This window comes from Mugil cephalus, chromosome 5, assembly GCF_022458985.1.
Source record: "Mugil cephalus isolate CIBA_MC_2020 chromosome 5, CIBA_Mcephalus_1.1, whole genome shotgun sequence".
Taxonomy (NCBI): Eukaryota; Metazoa; Chordata; class Actinopteri; order Mugiliformes; family Mugilidae; genus Mugil; species Mugil cephalus.
This window is the reverse complement of record NC_061774.1, coordinates 7,355,318-7,375,652: the sequence shown is the minus strand read 5'-3', so window position 1 is coordinate 7,375,652 and position 20,335 is coordinate 7,355,318. Positions and strand designations below refer to the sequence as shown.

The window sequence follows — 20,335 nt, the reverse complement described above, 5'->3', positions numbered from 1 at the left end:
GAGAAGGGAGCTAAATCAAGACTCATTAGCATCCCACTGTGACAAACAAATCACAAAAACGGAATTCTATTCCTCATATTCTTCATATTGTTGCCTACTTAACGGTAAATGTCAAGGTAAAACAACCGAGAAGGAGAAATCAGATAGCATAATCTTCCTTACCCTATGCTATCATGAACACATTATTAATTGAATCACTATGATATATATATATATAATCATGAAATTTATGATCTAATAAGTATGTATACAACAAGGGGATTGAAACCACTGCACCATTAACCATTATGAAAACACTCAGAAATGGAGCACAGATGGGGAATTAAATAAATATATGCTCTTCAGTGCTTTCCTACTGGTTCCCAATTTAACTAAACCAAGAGACAACATAGATCTTATTCAATCCTACTGAGCCTCCTTCCCGGCACCAAAACTCAGGTGGGATGGGGGGAGAGAGAGAGAGAGAGAAGGAAGTCGGGTGTTTCAGGTCATGGCCAGCCAGCTTCTCTGCGGAACCCCCCAGGGAGGAACTCCAGACAGTGAAGGAGAGCAACACTGCAGTATATCTACACTTCTCCATTTCCTCTCACTCAAACATCTCGTCCTCAAAGGAGCTTGGGAATCAATACTGACATTGGGGGGGGGGCAGAGGAGTTTTTTTTTTTTTTTTTTTTTTCGCCTGCCTGCTCTGCTTCCAAGGCGCCACCAGGGAGGTTCTCTGCTTCAGTTTTTTTTAATTATACAAATTTAAATGTCCTTTTTTTTTCTTTTTTTGACTGGGAGCAGGTTGTTAATGTGTTAGCAGCCCATTACTCTTATACCACCCAATGTGCAAGCTCAGCTGAAATAAATCTAAGTTAAAAGGAAGCAAAACCCAGGTTAAATGCTGTCTTATACTGTAAGCACCCAGCATACGGAAACGCCTACTCACTTTCTAAATTACTCCAGACTAATCCTTTCTTTTCTTAATAATGTTAGAAACAAACAAAGAAGACCCTGCTGAATGCTTCACTGTTTGTTTGTTTTTTTTTTCATAAAAGGTACCCTTGCCTCAGGGTAACTGACAACAGACTTGATTTTCATCATTGATCAAGCCTACACAGCGAGGACCTTTCCTCTCAGAAAGGGCATTCAAGAAAGTGCAGAGACATGGCTAATTCAATTTGGGAGCAGAAATGCTCGGCTTTAAGTGAAACACTCTGTTATCAAAACAGGAGAGGTGCCACGAGAAAAGATAGAGCACGGTTGGTTGTGTGGAGAGGCTTGTGGCCGGGCAGGAGATGAAATCAGGAATAGGCGATAAGTTGGTGTGAGGGGCTGGAGCCCCTATTAGAGTCCCCCAGGGGACAGGCAGCGGTGGCAGAGTGCAGTAAAAATAGCCACAGGCATGATTTCGCTCTTGGGACCCGGGGAGGAGTGAAGAGGGAGATCTGATCAACATCTCACAGCAAGGCAGCCAGATCCATTCCCCGAGTTCCCTAGGGTGCCACCTATCACACCAAGTGACTTAAACTGCTTACCACTGCCAGGCACAACACAAACAGCACACACCTTCACCACACCGCCGCCGTTTGCCAAACTAGGACAAAGACTGCCCTAATACGCTTGGATGCATGTGTTGTTGACTAGGAAAGCTAAGTATAAACCTGTGCACGGTGTGGAAATGTCCACTATGAAAAAAGGATATAGACATCTTTTCCACAAACTTATCTTGCGGGTCATCTGTTTTGGGGAAGTTTTCAATGTCGTTCTCGAGCCTCTGGATGTGACGTTCCATGGTGGTCAGGCTGGTCTTTAGGATCTCAGCGGACACTGTGGAAAAAGGACAACAGAGGCATTGATTAGCCGGACACATGCTGGGGTTCTAATCAAGTAGCTCTCCACAGCGAATCCCAAATCAAAGATCCCTGGAAACTTTAAAATGAAATAATAATAATAGAAAAAATCATCTGTGACCGAGTGAGGCTCTGTACGTGGGGACACACTGACTCCTGCATATTCCATTTGTATATGGCCTAGAAAGCAAGCGTGTGCGAACGTGTGTGTACAGTGTACGTGTGTGTCTACAGTGGCTCATTAATCAGTCTGTAATCACTGTTTGCAGAGTTGCTGTGGAATCCACAGTATTCAGATCAGGCCTTTCAAGTAGAGACTTCAAACAGCAACCACCGTCTTAGGGGATCAGACGGGACAGGAGCGTGGATGCAGTGCCATGTTTAGGTTGCTGTTAAGGGTTTAGTTTTATTGACACGCGCGCGCGCGCACACACACACACACACACACAGAAACCTTTAAAAATAACTCGTCCTAAAAAGAAAAACTAAATTAAAAGTCAGTGACTAAAACACACACCTTGATGTATTTCAAGATAAATATTCATGCTGTTAATATTTGAAATTCAGATTTGTTTCAGTTTATGAGGCTACATCAATTGACAGCGATATTGCGTATGTATAAAATAAATACGTCTTGAAGGTAGTGTTCAGTCTACTGCTAAAACCTAGTACACCACCTTTGAGAAACAAGGGTAACCAGATTATATTACCACCGTCAGCTGTGTTTACAGAGCCATCAGCTCCAGTACAGGACATTTTAAAAATGCCATGGAAGGTTTGTTTGCAAACACTGAACAGAAGATTGCTTCCATTTGCGGTGACTTCAATATTGACCTATTAAATCCCAACAAAATAGAATCAATTGATGACTTTGGTGCTGCAACGTACAGTATGAGTTTATACCCTACCATCACAAAACCAAGTAGAACAACAGCTAAATCAGCAACAATTATAGATAATATTTACACTAATTGTTTAGAGGGCGATGTCCTCAGTGGAATACTAATAAATGATATCAGTGATCACTTGCCAGTGTATGTAATATATGACTGTGAACTTAAATCTTGTTCTTTTTTTGTATATGTTTGCGATTATGTGAAGATTTTTGATGCTGACCGGTACAAGTACATTCATTCATTCAGTCATTCATATCTTGGGCTGATGGTGAACTCTGGTCATAGACGAAGGCAGATGCACAAAACTATTTGAGTAGACAGCATAGCTATTTCAATGAGATCTTTGGCCTGACAAAGAGCTGATTGAAATGGATGGAAAAGTCAGATGAAAGCTCATGGGGTTACCAAAAATTTTAACGTTTATTTCCCTGTTTTGAAGCTGCAGCATGTGAGCCATATTCACACATTCACACGGCCGTTTCTACACCCATTCAAAGCTCAATGGCCGGACCTGAACAACATCAGCGGTCACAGGGTTGTGAAACCTCTTAGAATCTTGATCTTCACAGTTATAACTTGCACAGAAGGTCATCAAGTCCGGCTCTGAGTTTCTCCATGTTCTGACAGCAAAACGGATCGACCGAAGCAATCACACGGCCAATCATTATCATTTGTTTCGAACTCTGATTTAATGCCCTCAGCTGGGACCAATAAAGGCGACCGGAGGCAACTTTAGCTTTTTCACGGACAACACCGCGGCGTCTGCAAGGACTGTCCGTCCACTCCACTGTAACTGAAGTGCTAAGGAAGTAATAGGCAAGCTGCGATCAGACGTGGCCCCGGTGACATCAGGGTCAACCTTTTCTTGCTTTACACAGCTTGGGCCTGCGCCTCGTCTCATTTTCCCGACAATAAGATCGGAAGGCAATATTGCGCTCCCTCTACACTGAAACAACCTCCAACACAAACACCGAGGCATCGAAGGCGCATCCCCGCAAGAACACACACGGAGAGGAGCACAGGCTGGCTGCTGTGATCACTCGAGAAGCAATGTAATAAGAGTGAGGGCTGAGGTCACTGTCATTATTAGAGCTTACAGCTAGCTGGGCGGGCGCACGGACTGGGAGAATTCACGGTCCCTCCTCCTCAGTTTTTGCGACTCCTGGGAATGACAGCGAGAAAACCACACTATCACATAGCCTGTTTCTCCACACTGATGGGGCCTTTGAGAGCCACATGCTCTTGTCACGATCATCTCAGCCTCACTAATGGTGAAATCGGAAAAGTGAACAGTGGGAGAAGTGGCCACGTGATGCAAGGGAATAAACAATTACTCTGACATGAAGCCACGGGGAGGGTTTTGTCGTTCGATGCTGTTTGTCTGTCGATGCGGTTGCTTCAGGGGCGTCTTGGTTGATTTGGCGGAAACGCTGATTATAGTAACTACAGAGGTCGAAAAAAATGGTTCAAACTAACTGTTAAGTTTTTCAGGGGAGTGGTTTATGGGATCAGAACGAAGCCATGGGACTACGTTTCAGAATATAGATTACACATAAGCCGCTCACCGACGAGATAAAGGGGCACACATAAATATAGCGGCTAAAGAGCAGATGAAATTATTCAAACTGATAACGTAATATTTTGATGGAAAGGGATTGGTTGGCTTATTGGAGTGGCTGGGCTTTTTCATTTCAGAGATACATCTATATTAATATCACTACCCTTCTACAGAATCCAGTACAGACTCATTTGGGATATCATTAGTAAAATTACCACAGAAATAACACTGCTATTTTCAGGGGACAAACCATGTTATCGTCTCAATACTCATTCCAAGTGGATCAGAGGAGGAACAGAGGAGAATCAGGGTTGTGTTTTCCAGAGATGGATGCGAGGAAGACCTGAGAGTGACTTTAACGATATGTGTATATTCAAAAAAAATAAAATAAAAAAAAACAGGAATAACTGCAGAGGTGGAGTGATGAATGGGGGACAACAAAGAGTACGTGGAAGAAAAAGGCCATTTGAAAAACTCAGGTTTGAATAACAGAAGAAGAAAAAAAACTTTGGTCAACATCCTTCATTTATCGATACGAGCTCAATAATACCGGCTGCTCACGCATTACTCATTCCTAAGAACAAAAGACAAAAGCAAACACATTTCATTAAGCTTTGCCCTGTTTCCTTCAAATAAAACTGCCAGGGAAAAATACTGTGCAGCTCACAGTACCAAATCAACCGCTATAATGTGGAGATGTCAACTTTCTATTCAGTCATTTGTAGAAGGGGGCAATTTTCATTTTGATTTATACACAAATAATACCAATCTTTCAACCAGTGCTCTTGCCGTGCCGCCAAAGGTTACAAAAGAAATTGAGATTTATTTTGAACGTTGCCGCCAACGTCGCATAAAAGATCGACTTTTAAATAATCTACACACTTGTGAAAACAAAGACGAATGCAACATAAAAACAAAGGAGAAGGTCAATCATAAGTGAATTTATCACCTTATCCAAGTAAGTGTACGTTGTGGAGTGGGTTTATGACGAGCAGAGGAAGGCAAAACTGAGAATTTCTCCGTAGAAGAGATGTGCGTTCCCTCGGACGCAAGAAGAAAATATGCAGATTTCACAAAAAGCGGCTTCTGTTTTTATAAATTCTGTGTAACAAGGACGTAGCAAACACGGCGAACCTGTGTGTCCTCTGCATACAATTTAAACCGAGACATTAATGCTTCAGCGGTGGGGGTGAGGACAAGGTCAACTGGTTCAGCCATTAGGACCAAGATTTATGGCAGGGAATTGATAAAAATGAGGAGATTTATTTCCACATGCATAATTGGGACATGTGTACATGATTTAAAACCAGCAGTCTTTGACATCTCAGAGCGTATTCCTCCACAGATAAATCTGTTTGGCTGAGAGGGGTGTGGCCATGATAACATCAGCACTTCATATGTAGAGGATCTCCTAAGATCCAGAGATGATCACACCATAAAGGAGGCGATCTTAGCCTGTACGTTCCTGTTATGTTCGCTTCAAACCTCGTCGCATACAAAACGTAGGACGGGAAGACAGGACGACCTTCAGGGAACTCTGCACATGACCATAAGATAATGCCGTCTAAAGGGCATATTCATCACACCGGGGTAAAATTGGTTATTGATCAGCAAAATGATCCTAAGACAATGATGGATCATATGTCTTCTTAAGGATGTTTGGTTAAAATTACAGTTATTTTAAATAACCCCATGCTCTTTAAGATTATACAGAATTGTATTTTTCCACAATAAAAAAAAAAAAAAAAAACATAACAAAAAACACCATTTGTCTTTTTTCCCCCCCTTCTTATCTGCTGGTGGCACCTGAAAGTGAATATGAGATGAAGTGGGAGGCACACTACTGTACAGCAGAGGAAAGAGACAAGAGGATAAACACAACTCTATGTGTTCCCCTTTCAGCGGGAATCAAAGCAGCTCAAGTTGCAGCAGTGAAAGCGATACTGTTGCTGTGACAAAGAAGTCACATTGTTCTTTCTGATTACCTTGGATCATGTGATGTTAAAAACAGCAGGCAGGAGAAAAGTGGCAAATGCGGAAATTTAATGGACAGCGTAAACAAAGGAGCTGGAGGAAACCTGGAGGCGCAGCATTAACTCGTACGGTTTGTCTTTGGCGTGAAAAACAAAACAAAAAAAAAATAGTTGCTTCTTTAGATCATTTAACAGTATGTGAATTATTTAAAAAAAAGACTAGTTATTTTATATTATATATGATCACACGCGAACGGAAGACATACAATTATTACATCATACTGGAAAATAAGGATCACAATTAGTTTGGTTGAAGCAATGTGCAACATTGCAATTCTCCATCAATGTTGCAGTAGTGGCGAGCACATAAACCCTTTTGGCTTTTGCTCTATTTCCTCTTTTAATTTGCCCTAAAACCATTCATCTAACACAACTGTTTTACCTTAATGAAGGATTTGCTTGTGTTTAGAAGGAATGACCCACCTCAAACAGCGCCCCCCCCCTCGTCTCTTTAAATCAATAAAATAATCAAAAACCACCCAGCTTCAGGTCAAACGCATTCTGTCACACTGATAGAAACAACTGATTCCCGTCTTGACAGCATACATATATTACAGCTCATTAGCAGTGCTATTATATTAATCACTGTATCATGAATTATTGCAGCTACATTACACTGCATTATAGCATATCTATAATATATATCCTTCCCAATTAACAGTGGTATCTATAAATAAAAGACTATATTTTGCAACATCAGGGAGTCCAGTATTCTAACACTGAGATCTATAATGGAGAAGAGGCAAGCACAGACGCATTAACCTAGGAAGTATAAAAATGTGAGATGAAAACGCTTTTAACTCGCTACAACTGAATGTTAGCATGGTTTTGGAGCCAAAAGCCCAAACTACAGCCAGATGCCCAAAAAAGAAAATAATTTAGATAAAACAAAACTACACGCACACTTTACAGCACCTCACACTCTGCAAGGAGGGCTTGTTTACAATGGGGGTCATGTCTGTGAGACTTTATTGCTTTTGGCAGCCATCAGAGCTACAGCCCAGTGCCAGACCTCTGGAGGAATTACAAATGGAGTCAATTACAATATATTTTGATGCATGGGAAAGTTTAGACATTGACCTGGGGTGATGACAATTCCCCGTGAAGTGCTGAGGAAATCAGTCAGGGTGATGTGCTGCGGCTATACGTACGTCTCTGCCCTCCGCAATAAAAAGAATAAGGAACTCACAGGGGCGAGATGGCTTACCTCGACAACCACCCACCCGGACACCTGTCGTGCATTTACTTGAGCGGTCATTTATGATACATTTCTGGTGTCAAACAAAATTATGAGTTAGGAGCATTTGAGCGGATGTTTGCAGTTTTCGGCGAGGCGCAAGAAAGATGGGAATGGAAGATGGGTGACCGTAGCATGAGGACCCGAGCATGTGTTGTGTCTATTTCATAAAGTCCTGTGGGCTGGCTGCTGACGGAAATAGATGGGAAACGAGTTCTGGGTAAAGACTCAAGGTAAATCGAAGAAGCCACACATGCTAACCGATTAGTTACAGTTTGCTAACGATTGCTAAGTCACCGGATGACTCATAAGAATATGTGCTGATCTGATAATTGATTTTCACTCAGAATTTTAATGTCCGCAGTCTTGCAGACGACAAATGAAAGAGGAAATACGAGCACGTCCCCTTATTTTAAAGCAAAGATAAAGAGGTATAGTGTCAAATGCTTTGAACCTGACCGCGTACACAGGAACACGGAGATTCCGGAGGCAGCGACTTGAGGAGCGTGACTTGTGTGAGCGTACCAGACAGGAAAGATGCTCAGCGATGGGGATGTGCAGTCATAATAGCCGGCAGAAGTTGACTCACGCCTCTAACCTCATTCACAACTTCAAAGTTGTACCTTATCACATAGCCAGGGCTATTTCACCTGACACCTCTAAGGGACACACTTCATTTGACATTTCTAGATTCAACAAACACAGAACCTTACTTGACTTATTGACTGGTCTGAGATTTGCAAAAGGCAGGGACGAGAAACGGGTCGATGGCATTTTATCCGCGACAACGTTTACGGCTATAAAAAGCACTGCTAGATGAAGCAACAACACAAAGCCGGGCTTTTAAATATTTAACATTAAGTATAACAACAGCAATTAATATGCAGTAGCTGCAAGCAGCCATTACCGGGGTGTAAGCCCAAGGGTGCAGACACACAGACACACTGAGATATCTAAGCTATCGCCTGACCTGACATATTCAGGACTCTCGTTCTCGAAATATATACGAGTGTGATTGCTCTGGAAGGTTTAAATCGTCTCGTCGTTGCCAACATCCTCATTTATGGGCACTTTCTCAGCTCTGCTATCGTCGCCACATATGAGAGGGTTAAAACACAATCGCTTCAGACAATAGTTTTGTGCGGAGATAAACTAAAACCGAAACATGTGCAGGATTCTTGCAATTATACAAAACACATGGAGCAGGAAGCTAAAATATGGTTTGTGTTAAGTGCGGTGATTAGTGGGTTTGCTATGAGGGAGCTCTGAATAAGAGGTTTTAGTCCTACGTTCTCCTACATTAGAAATTGTGACTGACAACAGTGCCGCCTTGTGCCATGACCTAATTCATATTGTCAACAGTTGCTCTCTGGTTTTGGCAAAACAGGTTTAATGTGAGCAAAAAATGATGGGACATTAAACCATAACAATATGCTGGAAAATACTGAAAGAAAAAGAGGAAAAAAAATGTAAAAGGCTCCAAGAGAGAAATCACAGAGTTGAGTGGGTTAAGAAAGTCATCTTGATAGTCTTTGCCAAGAAAATCCATAAAGGAAACCAGAAAATTTAGGTTAGATTGTTTTTAAAAGGAAATAAAAGAAAGTAACTGCATTTAAGCATCATTTCAAAACCCCAAAATGACAAAATAGGTTTCTTATTGTGCAATAACTGGGTGAAACAACTGTTTATAATTTGTTCATCTCTACTTTTATTCATGTGTTTTCTTGTTTTACCAGTGTAGGAGATTCAGAGTCCTTGGTTTTGTATTGAAAGTGTAGCAAATGCAAGCGGTTTAACACCATAGGACATGTAGGTCAGGGTTCAATGAAAAGGTAATGTAAAAGTCATAAGTTAATGAGCCCTGATTCCTTTTTGCCACACTTCTCTACAGAGTAAGAGGTGGGACTGACTTGAAGACATACAGCTCATCAGTTTGCAAATCTTGCCTTTCAAGTGCACTATTTCTATACAGCCGTTCTAACATTTACTAACTATTTTTTTAATTATTATTTTACGCCATCCTTATTTTACCGTCTCTTTCTCTTTCTACTATCAAGGTCTAAGGGTGAGAGCTACATGCTGTTAAAATGTGCTCAAAACGTTTAACCTCTTTTTAAGTTTCGCTTTGTCACACATTCCCTTCACAAACACCTCGCTTAATATTTCCTGTCTCTCCCTCATCCTGTGTCTTAGTCATTCATAGTTCTCTTCTTTACTCAGACTCTCTTTCTGCTCCTGTCATTTGGTTTTCTCTTATGTTCTCATTTGTAGCGCAAGAGCTCCCTCTGTGAGACATACTGATGCCAGACAGAGGAAGCTCTTTATATGGACATATTAACAGAAATTCCACTACATCCAACTGATGTAACCGTACATTGATCAGTTAAGACAGCCAAGCTGGACTCCTATCTATACAGTTCTTAAATAAAGGAAGATGAAAATGGCTAAATAGCTGTTTCAGCTAAATCAATTATGAGAGGTTTTCTTTAGCAATATTTTTCTAGAGATAATGAGGGCTGGAAAATAAGGCTGAATCTGATCAAATAAATAAATAAGTAAATCTCCACTGAATAAAGTTAATGATTTCAGTGAAGCCAATTATTTATCACAACACATGTATCTTCTGACTCAGAATGTATGCACTACGTAATGGTATCCTTAATTACCCATTACAACGCTGTCAAAGGAACCAATGGGCATTTAAGGATTAGGTCCAGGTTAAACTCTAAAGGGTTAAAGAACTGAATGACATTGATATCCTGCGGACACATTTCCAGAATTAAGCCTCTCCTTCACATTCATTTGTTAAAACTTGTCTGTTTAAATTACCACTTTGACAACGGAGCATATTTCAGAAATGAGATGTTCTAATGCTCAACTGCCCGCACATGTGTGGTGCCGAATGACTCACAAGAAGAGTGTGAGGGTGGGTGATGACTCAAGCGCTGTGTTTGCCTCCCTCATCTCTTTCAGTTGGTGGGAAATATTTGTTCCCCCAATCACTCAGTCCAGTAAAAACCCTAGGGTCAACAGCTACATGATGTTGTATTTGTCTAGAAAACAAACTGCATCGCATGGATTATTACTCAGCATTTGTCATGGATACATCTGGATGAAGACGTTTCTTTGTACTTTTGCCTCTTCTTTGTTTTTCTTTTTTTTTTTGTCAGGCTTGCGGCCTTGGTTTCCAGACAAATTCAGCTACTGTAGTTCTACGTGTACTTCTGATGTTATTCATATATTTGCCCATTCAATAACGTCCAGGAGATTCAGCGAGACTGAAAATAGAGAAACTGTTAGACTGATTCTTTCCGAAGGACCACCAGATGCTTCAAACTCATTAATTAATGTATTAAACCTTCTACTAACTTCTAAACACTACTTGCATTTTTAAGAGTAGTTCTGTGCTTGAGTATGTTTTAATAACCAAAAACAATGGGCTATTATTCATGCTAAGCAAGGATAAATATCGTGGACTTTGGGTTGAAAAAACTGCTCTTTTAAGTGTCTTCAATAACACACACAGGAGGTAAAGCTAAAATAGAAAACGCACTGAATGAAAACATAATTCTAAGGATTTTATTTACCCGGTCTCTGATTTAGATTTGACAGGGGCAGCCTTCCTTCATCTCCTCTAACTACTGCTCTGTAAACTCATGTTAATCATTCCAATGGCTGCCATCGCCGGCCCACATTATTGATGAGATTTCGATGGGAATAATGTATTCGTTGGAGGAGAAAACAGTCAAGCTGTTTCTTATTGGCTTAAAGCTGAACAGTCACACTGAAGAGGCATCTGTCAGATGGTAGGTCGCATCCCCCCAGCACACTGGTTTTATCTTTCACTGCAGATGACTGGTTATGGTGGGTCCTTAACAACAGCAAAAGCAGAGCAGGGGATGGGAAGGCAACTGAATGCAGTAAATAGGCTAACGGACTAGAAGATGTGGAGCTGGGTACAAGGTATTTGGCAGTGGCAGCAGGAATACATTCTGAATTATTCAGTTAAGTTATTCAGTATTTTTTTTTTTTTAGCCTCACCTCTGCGTGTTCATTTAAGATAGCAAACTCTTATGGGGTATTAGATCATGCATGCAAAATATATTTCTTTCAACTACCACTTACTTATGCTAACATAATTCCACTCAGTTATTACTTTTTGTTGAAAGTGTGTGTCACTTTTCACACCACTGTTCAACACGTTTATTTTTCAATGTTCAGGAGCAATTCTGGGAATCATCCCTTTTGAGAGCACAAACACCTGTAACACAACAGCGCCTGCAGACGGAGCACGTGTTTAAAAATGCATTTTAAATGTAAAAATTTGTACTCGCTGAGTCATGATTAATTATTTACAGTTACTACACGAGCGTGACCCAGAAGACTCTGGCGAACTTTCTGAATCAAACATAGCAACGAATTGTTGTCTGATCGGCGACTAATAGCAAACGATCTGAATGTGTCCAGTACGATTCTGGTATTCACTCCTCATCTCGTATTCACATTGTGAAAAAATGTCTCTTACATTATGTAACCATCATTATTTTTAAGGACAAACATGCATATGCCTAAACTACTTTCTAAAATAGACATCTAGAGCTTCAAATATATTATACAGCAAGCACAAACGGTGTATATACTTGTTCCACTTCTGGTTGTAGTTGTGCTGTGACCCACATGTAACTGCCTAAATTAGGATTTTCTGTGTCCCTGTGTCGCGCTAATAAAACAGATGCTGAAAGATTCATATCCCTTACATGGTGAGAAAGGTCAGATCAATTCCTCAACTAACCACATTTGTCTTCATTTTGCTGCCACAATACAGAGAGGACACAGCATCCCTTTAGAAACACATGTTTAAATAAGTGTACGATCATGAAGTATTTAAGCGGGGATGTGTTCAGTATTCATTTGGCTGGAGCGTTGACATGTCTTTTGTTTTCTATCCACATGGGACGAGACTCTGTACGCACGATTGCCAAGCCATAAACACAGCCCCTTTCCACCTCAGGCAATCCTTAAACTCATCAGCAGGGTAATGAGACTCTCGAGCTCGGAGATGAATTAACTGGCTGATTTTCTTGTTTTTATCCCCCTCCCATACAGAGCAGCTGAATATAACATCGGGAGCAATCCGGGACAGTGATGTATGTGGCATGACCATGACACACAGAAACATTGTTGAGTTGAAGAAAACTGATTGGCTTTGCTGGAAGACTATGAGACAATCAGGCACTTGCATTAATCAATGTATGAAAAAGAAGCACGGTGAAAGGCACTTCAACACAGGAAGTTATAATGTAAAGCATGCACACACATGCACCCAATCAATTATGAATAAAAACAAAGGGAACGACTCAATATCAAAGCAATGCATAAACTTATTCCACAAATCATTTAGGTGCAGTGCGTCTACACTGGCTTCTACTACATGCAACGGGCAAGACTGTATGTGGGAAAAACAGCGAGCGATCGCATTATTGATGCTGCTGTACTAGCTCATCTGGGCGTCTGCGCAGAGAGCGATGGGGTCATTATGCTTTCAAATCGTATGGCCGTGCCACCCCGAGAACACTGGCTCCCACTACATTTCACACACCAGGGAAGCTTGGGCAGCAGTTAACAGGAGGTTTGATTGTTCTCAGAAAAAACTGATCAGGCGTTATTGGCGTCTTAGTGTTGTGTGAATGAGGGGCAAAATGCGAAGTGCATTGTCCCTTAAGGTAGTATAGTGCGGTACATTTACCACATCTCACTGATAAATGAGAAGAAGCAGCTGGTGACTCCATGTGAACCGAAAAAGGGACACATGGTATTCTACACCTTCCTCGGGCCAACAGACGGCGTTAGTATGACAAGCCCTGACACTTACTGTCGGGTGGCCTAATGAAATTGGAAATTTTAAGTTAAAATACCAGATTCTGCTTAAGGTCGGCATGCCCTTGTACAGCCGAACGGTATGTATGGGACAACTGATAAAAATAACTACAGTGTGCTGTGTGTGCATGCAGCTCCAGACTGTACAGAACAGAAAACTGGATAAATGACAATATATCCCCGACAGTTAAAGAGTTGTCAGAGATTTGCCAGTGTTTTCTCAGCAGTCACAGCAAGCACGGCGACTGCAAATAATCATAATTTCACATCAATCTGTTTCATTCTAATATACGTCGATGTGTCTGAAAAACAGTTTTTTCCCAGAAATCTGTATTACCAGAAGCAGTTTTTATACATAAACAAGTTAAGAGTACACTGTTGCAGGTGCTAAGAGCCAAAAGACTGGCAAAAATACATGAGGGACCTAGGACTGCGAAAGGCATACAGTACCGGGGTGTTTGTGCTGTTATCTTGTAGCCCAAGGCAGCTTCATTGTGCACTCCCATTTAGCCATTACTTAGGGGGGTTTGTAGCTTGCAGCCAGCGAGCTTGTTGTAATAACCAACAGCTTTAGGCTTTGCTGAGAGCTGTTATTGCCCAGAATGTACAGTACTATTCCATGAATATAGGTCACCAGGAAAATGAAATTTTAACCTTCAAAGTACCAGGAATACGTCTGTAAAACATACCCTGGGGGAATCATTATTACAAAATGATTCCAGTCACTAGAGAGCCTAGACTTTTCTTGAGGCTAATTTAAGATGGACTTTCTTGGTTCTACACTGCCTTTAGACAATGTTTCTCAGTGCTATCTGATTTTACCTGTTAGCAAAGTTAATTTAACGGGCAAAGTTAATAATGGTTAATAATAAGTTGGACTATCTAGAGTCCTGGTATGTAATCAAAAAGATGCTCATGTTTAAAATGAATGTGTGTAGAGCTCCTCTTCCTTCATACATGCTTGACAGCGTTATCCTTCAAATAGTCAGGACAGTATGGGCAGGAGGAAGCACAGCACCAACACTTTCACATAGGGTGAGATAAAGTAGCTGGCAATAAACACTTGCATATATTTTTAAGAAGCTAACTGACCGTTGTGGTAGAAGAGTTGGCATTTTGGCGTACAAAGGTCTACATCTCCTTGCTAGTTAGAGCAGTTCCACTAATGACTTAATGAAAAGGCATTTTTTGACAACTGACCTCAATGTCTGTTACCTCCTGCAACTATATAAGGAGGATGATGAGCTAGACGGACCAAAAGTAGAAGGCTCAGACATTATTATTGAAGGGTTCAGGCTTTTCATATAGGGAAATGTGGACTGGAAGGGAAATAACCCTGTTATTACTGTTATCCAGTTGCAGTCGCAAACATATGCAATTTTTCCGTCATTTGTGACTGCAGGTGGTCAGCACATCAAGATAAGGGGGGACAAGAGGAAGTCATAAAATATGACTGACAATCTGGGCCTGTATGTGTGGAGGTGGGCGATGTCTATCCTTGCTCTTGATGGGGGCGGTAGCTGCAAGTAGTGACACTGATGTATGTACTGATGTAAGTATGTACTCGTCAAAGAGGAAAAACAAGTCATCTCTATGTGATTAAACTCTGTCCCTTATACCAAGCTTCTATATCAGTACAGTGGGACCATGGATAGCCACCATCTGAACACATTCTGGAGAAGTATACTGCACACTCGAGAAAAAAACTGGTATGATTCTTTACTGCACATGATAAAGACAGCTAGGAAACTAGAGCTTAGGGCTAGAAAGATAAGGTTATTACTGTCCACATCAAATAAAAAATCTTTAAATGTACCTATTAAGATGACAGGAGTCATTTTATGCTAATTGCCTGCGTAATTAGATCTGAGGCTACTACCCACTTTCATTGGCAGGAGGTCAGTAGTACTTAGCTGGTTCATGCCAGAAAACACGTAGTATAGCAAAGCTAGGCTATCCACTGAGGTTTGTAGTGGCTCACAACATCAGGTCCTGCTAGGACAGACAATTGTGGTACAAAAATTCTTAACACTGGACCACAAGCAAGGGTAACACAAGCTGGGCAAAACTCTGCTGTTGGGGCATATTCAAGTCCAAGACAAACCAAGCATTGTGTGCCAGGGTATTACATTCACAGTGGCGAATTATCTCTGCTGGGGGACAGAGAAGGCTTGGCTGAGGACAGAGTCAGATGCAATAAAACTATTTTGCTGCTGTGTCGTCAGTTATTGCAGATGACTAAAGCATATCTTCTGTATGTAATTAAATTGGTGGCTCTAGGTGAGTCAATAAACATACTTGACTTATGTTTGCAAACATGTATACCAAGCTGGTCGATGCGATGACAAGGAGACTTCCGAGGGCGAGCGGAGACTGACAACAAAACTAATTTAAAGAAAATCACACTGAAAATTTTTGAATATTCGGCCAAGGTAGAGCAGGATAGGAAGCAGAAGATATTGAAGCGCAGACCTCTCCGGGTGAAAAAAAAAGTGTACAAGGGAAGCTGGAAACAATAATGGGCTGACATGAAACATAATCCCCTCTGTCTGCGATGTTATTGGCAGCCCCTCCAAAGAATGGTGGCTCCCCTATTATGACTTAACACATCAAAATCGCAGCATAGCACACACAGAAAAGGCCACCTGATGATAAACACAGCAGACAGCGTCAGAGGCTTTATCTCGTGGCTGCCTGCAGCTCGACACAGGTTCAATTTGGCCTGCAACAATCGATTCTGTCCCTCCTTACCTTTGCTTCAGTTGGAGGAATAAAAACAGACCTTTCGGTAAAGAGCAGGTCTCAGCTGGTCTGCCATGTCAAGGCAAAAGAGAGGAAAACTGGCGATAGCAAGACACCTGTATTTGGGTTGACTACATAAACTGCTGTGTGTATTTTCAATGGCACAACATTGCGGCCATGGTTACAATAAATAATATAACTAAAAGAAATGTCAAACTGAGAGTGCTTTGGTCATTTTGTACCTCATCTCAATCCAAATATATAGTATTTATATATTTTTTAAAGTTCTCTGTATTTTTAAGTTCTCTAAGTCAGATTTCTACTTTTTAACTCTTTGGATCCAGGGAGGCTCCTCTAGACATCTATTTGTATTTGTTTGTATTGCAAATTAACTATCTTTCAAACAGCAAAACATACATCTTTAAATATGGGTACAGAGTGTGAGCAAGAACAATTTTTATTTCAATTCTACCACTACACTACCACAAGCTGGTGTAGGTTGAGAAAAATAAAATACGATATGAAAACCTATTGGATACTAATAGCTCCAATTTTCATCCCAGATAGATTTTGAAGCAATTTATTAATAAGGAGATGACTGTTTGCACAGAGACAATTCTGACCATAGATTGAGATACAGTGCCAATGACCTGTTTAGAAACATTGAAGATACTATGTGGTCAGTCACTTTGACTTGTTTGTTGAAGATTAACTACATAATGCCATGACTCTAGCAATGACTGTAGTGTAAAAACAAAGTTATAGTTGAAGATTAACTTTACAGTTATTTAAAAAGAGGCAATGTTCCTGGCTCAGTGCCATCTGAGGATGCAAGATGCTACAAGTAACGCTTTTTCAAATTATGCAAATCTTTTGGATAGGCCTGTTTATATAGGCTTTGGTTATTCAAACCACGGCACGCAATGTTTGTGGAGACAAAAGCCTTGTTGACATTAGTTAACATTTAGTTATTGATGATGCAATGCTGGTGAATACACTATGAATACAAGGGTTTTAAAGCAAGGGTTTTGATTATTAATTATTATGCAGGACATTCTGATTGCTGTCCACAACATGACAACAAACTTGAACATCAGGCCAGAATCATGTAAAGCTATTTTCAGTGACAAGCGGAACAAGAAGTCCTGCAGCAGATGCAATGGCCGAAGAGAACCCAAATCTCAACATCACGGAGTCTGTCTGGGAGCACATGAAGAGACGGACTGCCAGAGAAGTTCTCCAAGCCGCTTTAAACAACCTACCAGTCAAGAACATCGCCACACTGTGAATTTGACTATAAGAATTTCTTTTTATAATGAATACTGACTAGCATTACTTTCTTCCTAGCTGTGGTGAAGCTATGTCCTAAGTAGATTAGTTCTATTCTAGCCCTATATTCAAAAAGTTACAATTTTATCTGTGATTCTGTGTTCACTATAGTGCTGCCACATGCCAGTGTTTGGCTTTACGAACAAAATGGGTAGTTGACACAGCCCCCTGAATAAAACATCTATATTTGTGTTTTTTCCCTAGCTGCAAAAAAGGGTTGATTGGTGTGTGGACAAGCCGCCATCTTGTGGTTAATTTTCTGCTAAAATGTGACACGAGGTCTTAGTCTCTCTTTTTGAAGAGAGTACAATCATTTCCTGTGCTGAAAGTGAAGGGGTTGAGAATGCCATCAGATTCATTACATGGGAGGAAAACACTCTGTTATGGCGGTGCACAATATAGAACACCCCTTTCATGACAATTATTAATACCCTGTCCCATTTATTTGCAATATCAAACCTGCCTCCAATGAAGGTTGTCCCTCTGATCAGTATGCAGGCGACCTGGCTTCAAATCCTCAATTTCACATGCAAATGCAGTGCAACTGATTTAAATAATATTTGAATATGGATCACACAGTGTGACTCCATATCACAGAGCTGTAAAAAGGGAAGGTGGAAAATGCAAATCATCAACATGTAAGAGAAAGGTCATAGTCAAGACCTGTTAGATTTATTTTGGAAATAAAGCGCTGGTTGCTAAATTAAACTCATTCCATAAAGCCCGAGGACAAAATTAGAGGAGATCAGCGTGATTTGCATCATAAAGGCAAACAAACACAATATGGTTTGTACTGCACAAAGGAAGCGGTTTCTGATGTGAAAGTGGATTTGGCTTGCGTGTGACAAACAAAGCTACCTGTTTTCATCCTATATTCCAAAGCGCGGCAAGATGAGAAAAACAGGTGACGCACCAAGAAGCTTTGGCTACAGAAACCCCTCTGCCTGAGTCTGACTAATCCCCTCCAGAACCTCATCACTGAACACACTCGAGACACAACATGACACCACTGTAGGTGTAACAATTTAACAATATAGTTACACCGAAAATTCACCTTTGCATAATTTCCTGGAAGACTAAGAAAGACGCGTGGCATCCTGAGAGGAGGAAGCATCTGGAAGATGGCAGATAAAGATGATGCAGGCCATGCTGTGAATGCCGACATATGCACCGCTATGTCTTTGCTCCTCTCCGGGGTATAAATCATGAGTGATGGTGGAATCTTCACACATAGAGGCATGCATTAACTGAGAAGGGGCACAGGGGAGCCTATTCCCCTGGGCCCAGTAAAACTCAGATGAGCAGCACTGCCATGCTAGCTCCAGGCCATGCTTTTAAATTATATATTGATGACAGCCCATGATAAAAATTACCCAATTTAGTATCCAAAATCAATTTCCACCGCGCAGAGGTTGTCGGAAGCTGCCCAGGTTCTCATGGCAGCATTTCATCCACAGACACGTTTTCTCAAACAGTGGTCAATACAGGCAGAGAGTGTTGGAAGGAATGGAGAAAAAAACAGAGGCACTTTACCGCAATGACCACCTAGTCAGTAAATGATCTGTTGCCTTTCTGGGTAAATAGCATGTTGCTATGATGTGTACTTTTCTCCACGGCGTTCTGTGATTTGTGTGCATGGGGTAACAGGCGTCAAAAAAGATTTTGCTCTAAACCCCTTTTACTGTTTTTATTTAAAAAAGAAAAAGAAAATCTGAGAAGCTTTATTTTAAAATTTGTACAGACACATACAACTATGGTAAATGTGTGCTGGGGGAAAATGTCTCTGTTCAGATCTGACAGCACACAATTATTTGTGCGTCAGAATAATTCACAGGTTGTCTGCTTAGTTTCTCAGCCATCCAGGTAATGGTAACACAAAAGGCGTCAAAAAAAGGCAACTGGACTTAAAAAATTTCTTAAATTTCTTGAAGACGTTTCGCCACTCATCCGAGTAGCTTCTTCTCAGGAAGGTTCTTCTTGGGAAGTTGTGGTTAAAACAGTAAAACTCTTCACAAGATGATATTCAGATGTATAGTACCACCAACACATAGGCACAGCATGTCTAATCTTTGAAAAACACTTTTCTACCTACACGATGCTGAGACAAGAGCATTAAAGCTCACACCATGTAGATTTGATTTGTTTGATTTCATTTTGCTCCCACGTAGTCAGCCTAGATATTTGAGTTTTTACCACTCTGTACCTACAGCCTATAGAGTCGTTGGCTTTAATTAAGTCACACAAGACCAAATCATTCATATCTAGATCACAAATAAAGGTTTTACTCCTGAAAAAGAGAAATAATACAAGTGGTTTCTGCATGTCAGTGGAGCACTTTGGGTTAAATGACGACTGAAAACTAGTATGAGGCTTATTTGGCAAGTTTAGCCTTTTAAAGATAAATCTCAAAGCAGAACCGTAACACAGGTGTAGAACATAAATCCTAATCAGGGTGGGCATATTGTGTTGTAGATTACAGTCCATATCACAGATCCCTGCACTTGCTTTTGTAATGTCTCAGCAGCAGGGCCTTATCTGGAGGGTGCAGGGATCAACATAGAGAAAACTCAATTTCCTGCTCATTTGTATAACAATCATCATCATTATCTTACTTTACAGAATGGCCTGGAATACGTGCTATCGCAGGTCTCTCAGTGAAAACAACTCTAGAGTTCTTAAATATTAAGTTACATGTCCTGTCAATGACTCCTCATTGATCACTGATGCTCTGCCACTGTTATGACGGGCCAAAGGCATTGTGTCTGCCTTATATGATTTAATCAATAAACAATGCATACTGCAAATGAAGCTTAATGAGAACTAAAAGA

At 40.8% G+C, this 20,335-nt stretch overlaps 1 protein-coding gene across 7 annotated transcripts in view; it reads right to left on the bottom strand.

The window, feature by feature from the left end:
- diaph2 (diaphanous-related formin 2) overlaps positions 1-20,335 on the bottom strand; it is a 344,356-nt gene that overhangs the window by 94,589 nt on the left and 229,432 nt on the right. For all 7 annotated transcript variants that reach the window (XM_047584557.1, XM_047584556.1, XM_047584558.1 and 4 more), the window contains one exon: positions 1,688-1,812. In XM_047584557.1, the coding sequence (XP_047440513.1) occupies positions 1,688-1,812 (125 nt within the window). The remainder of the gene's footprint in view (positions 1-1,687; positions 1,813-20,335) is intronic.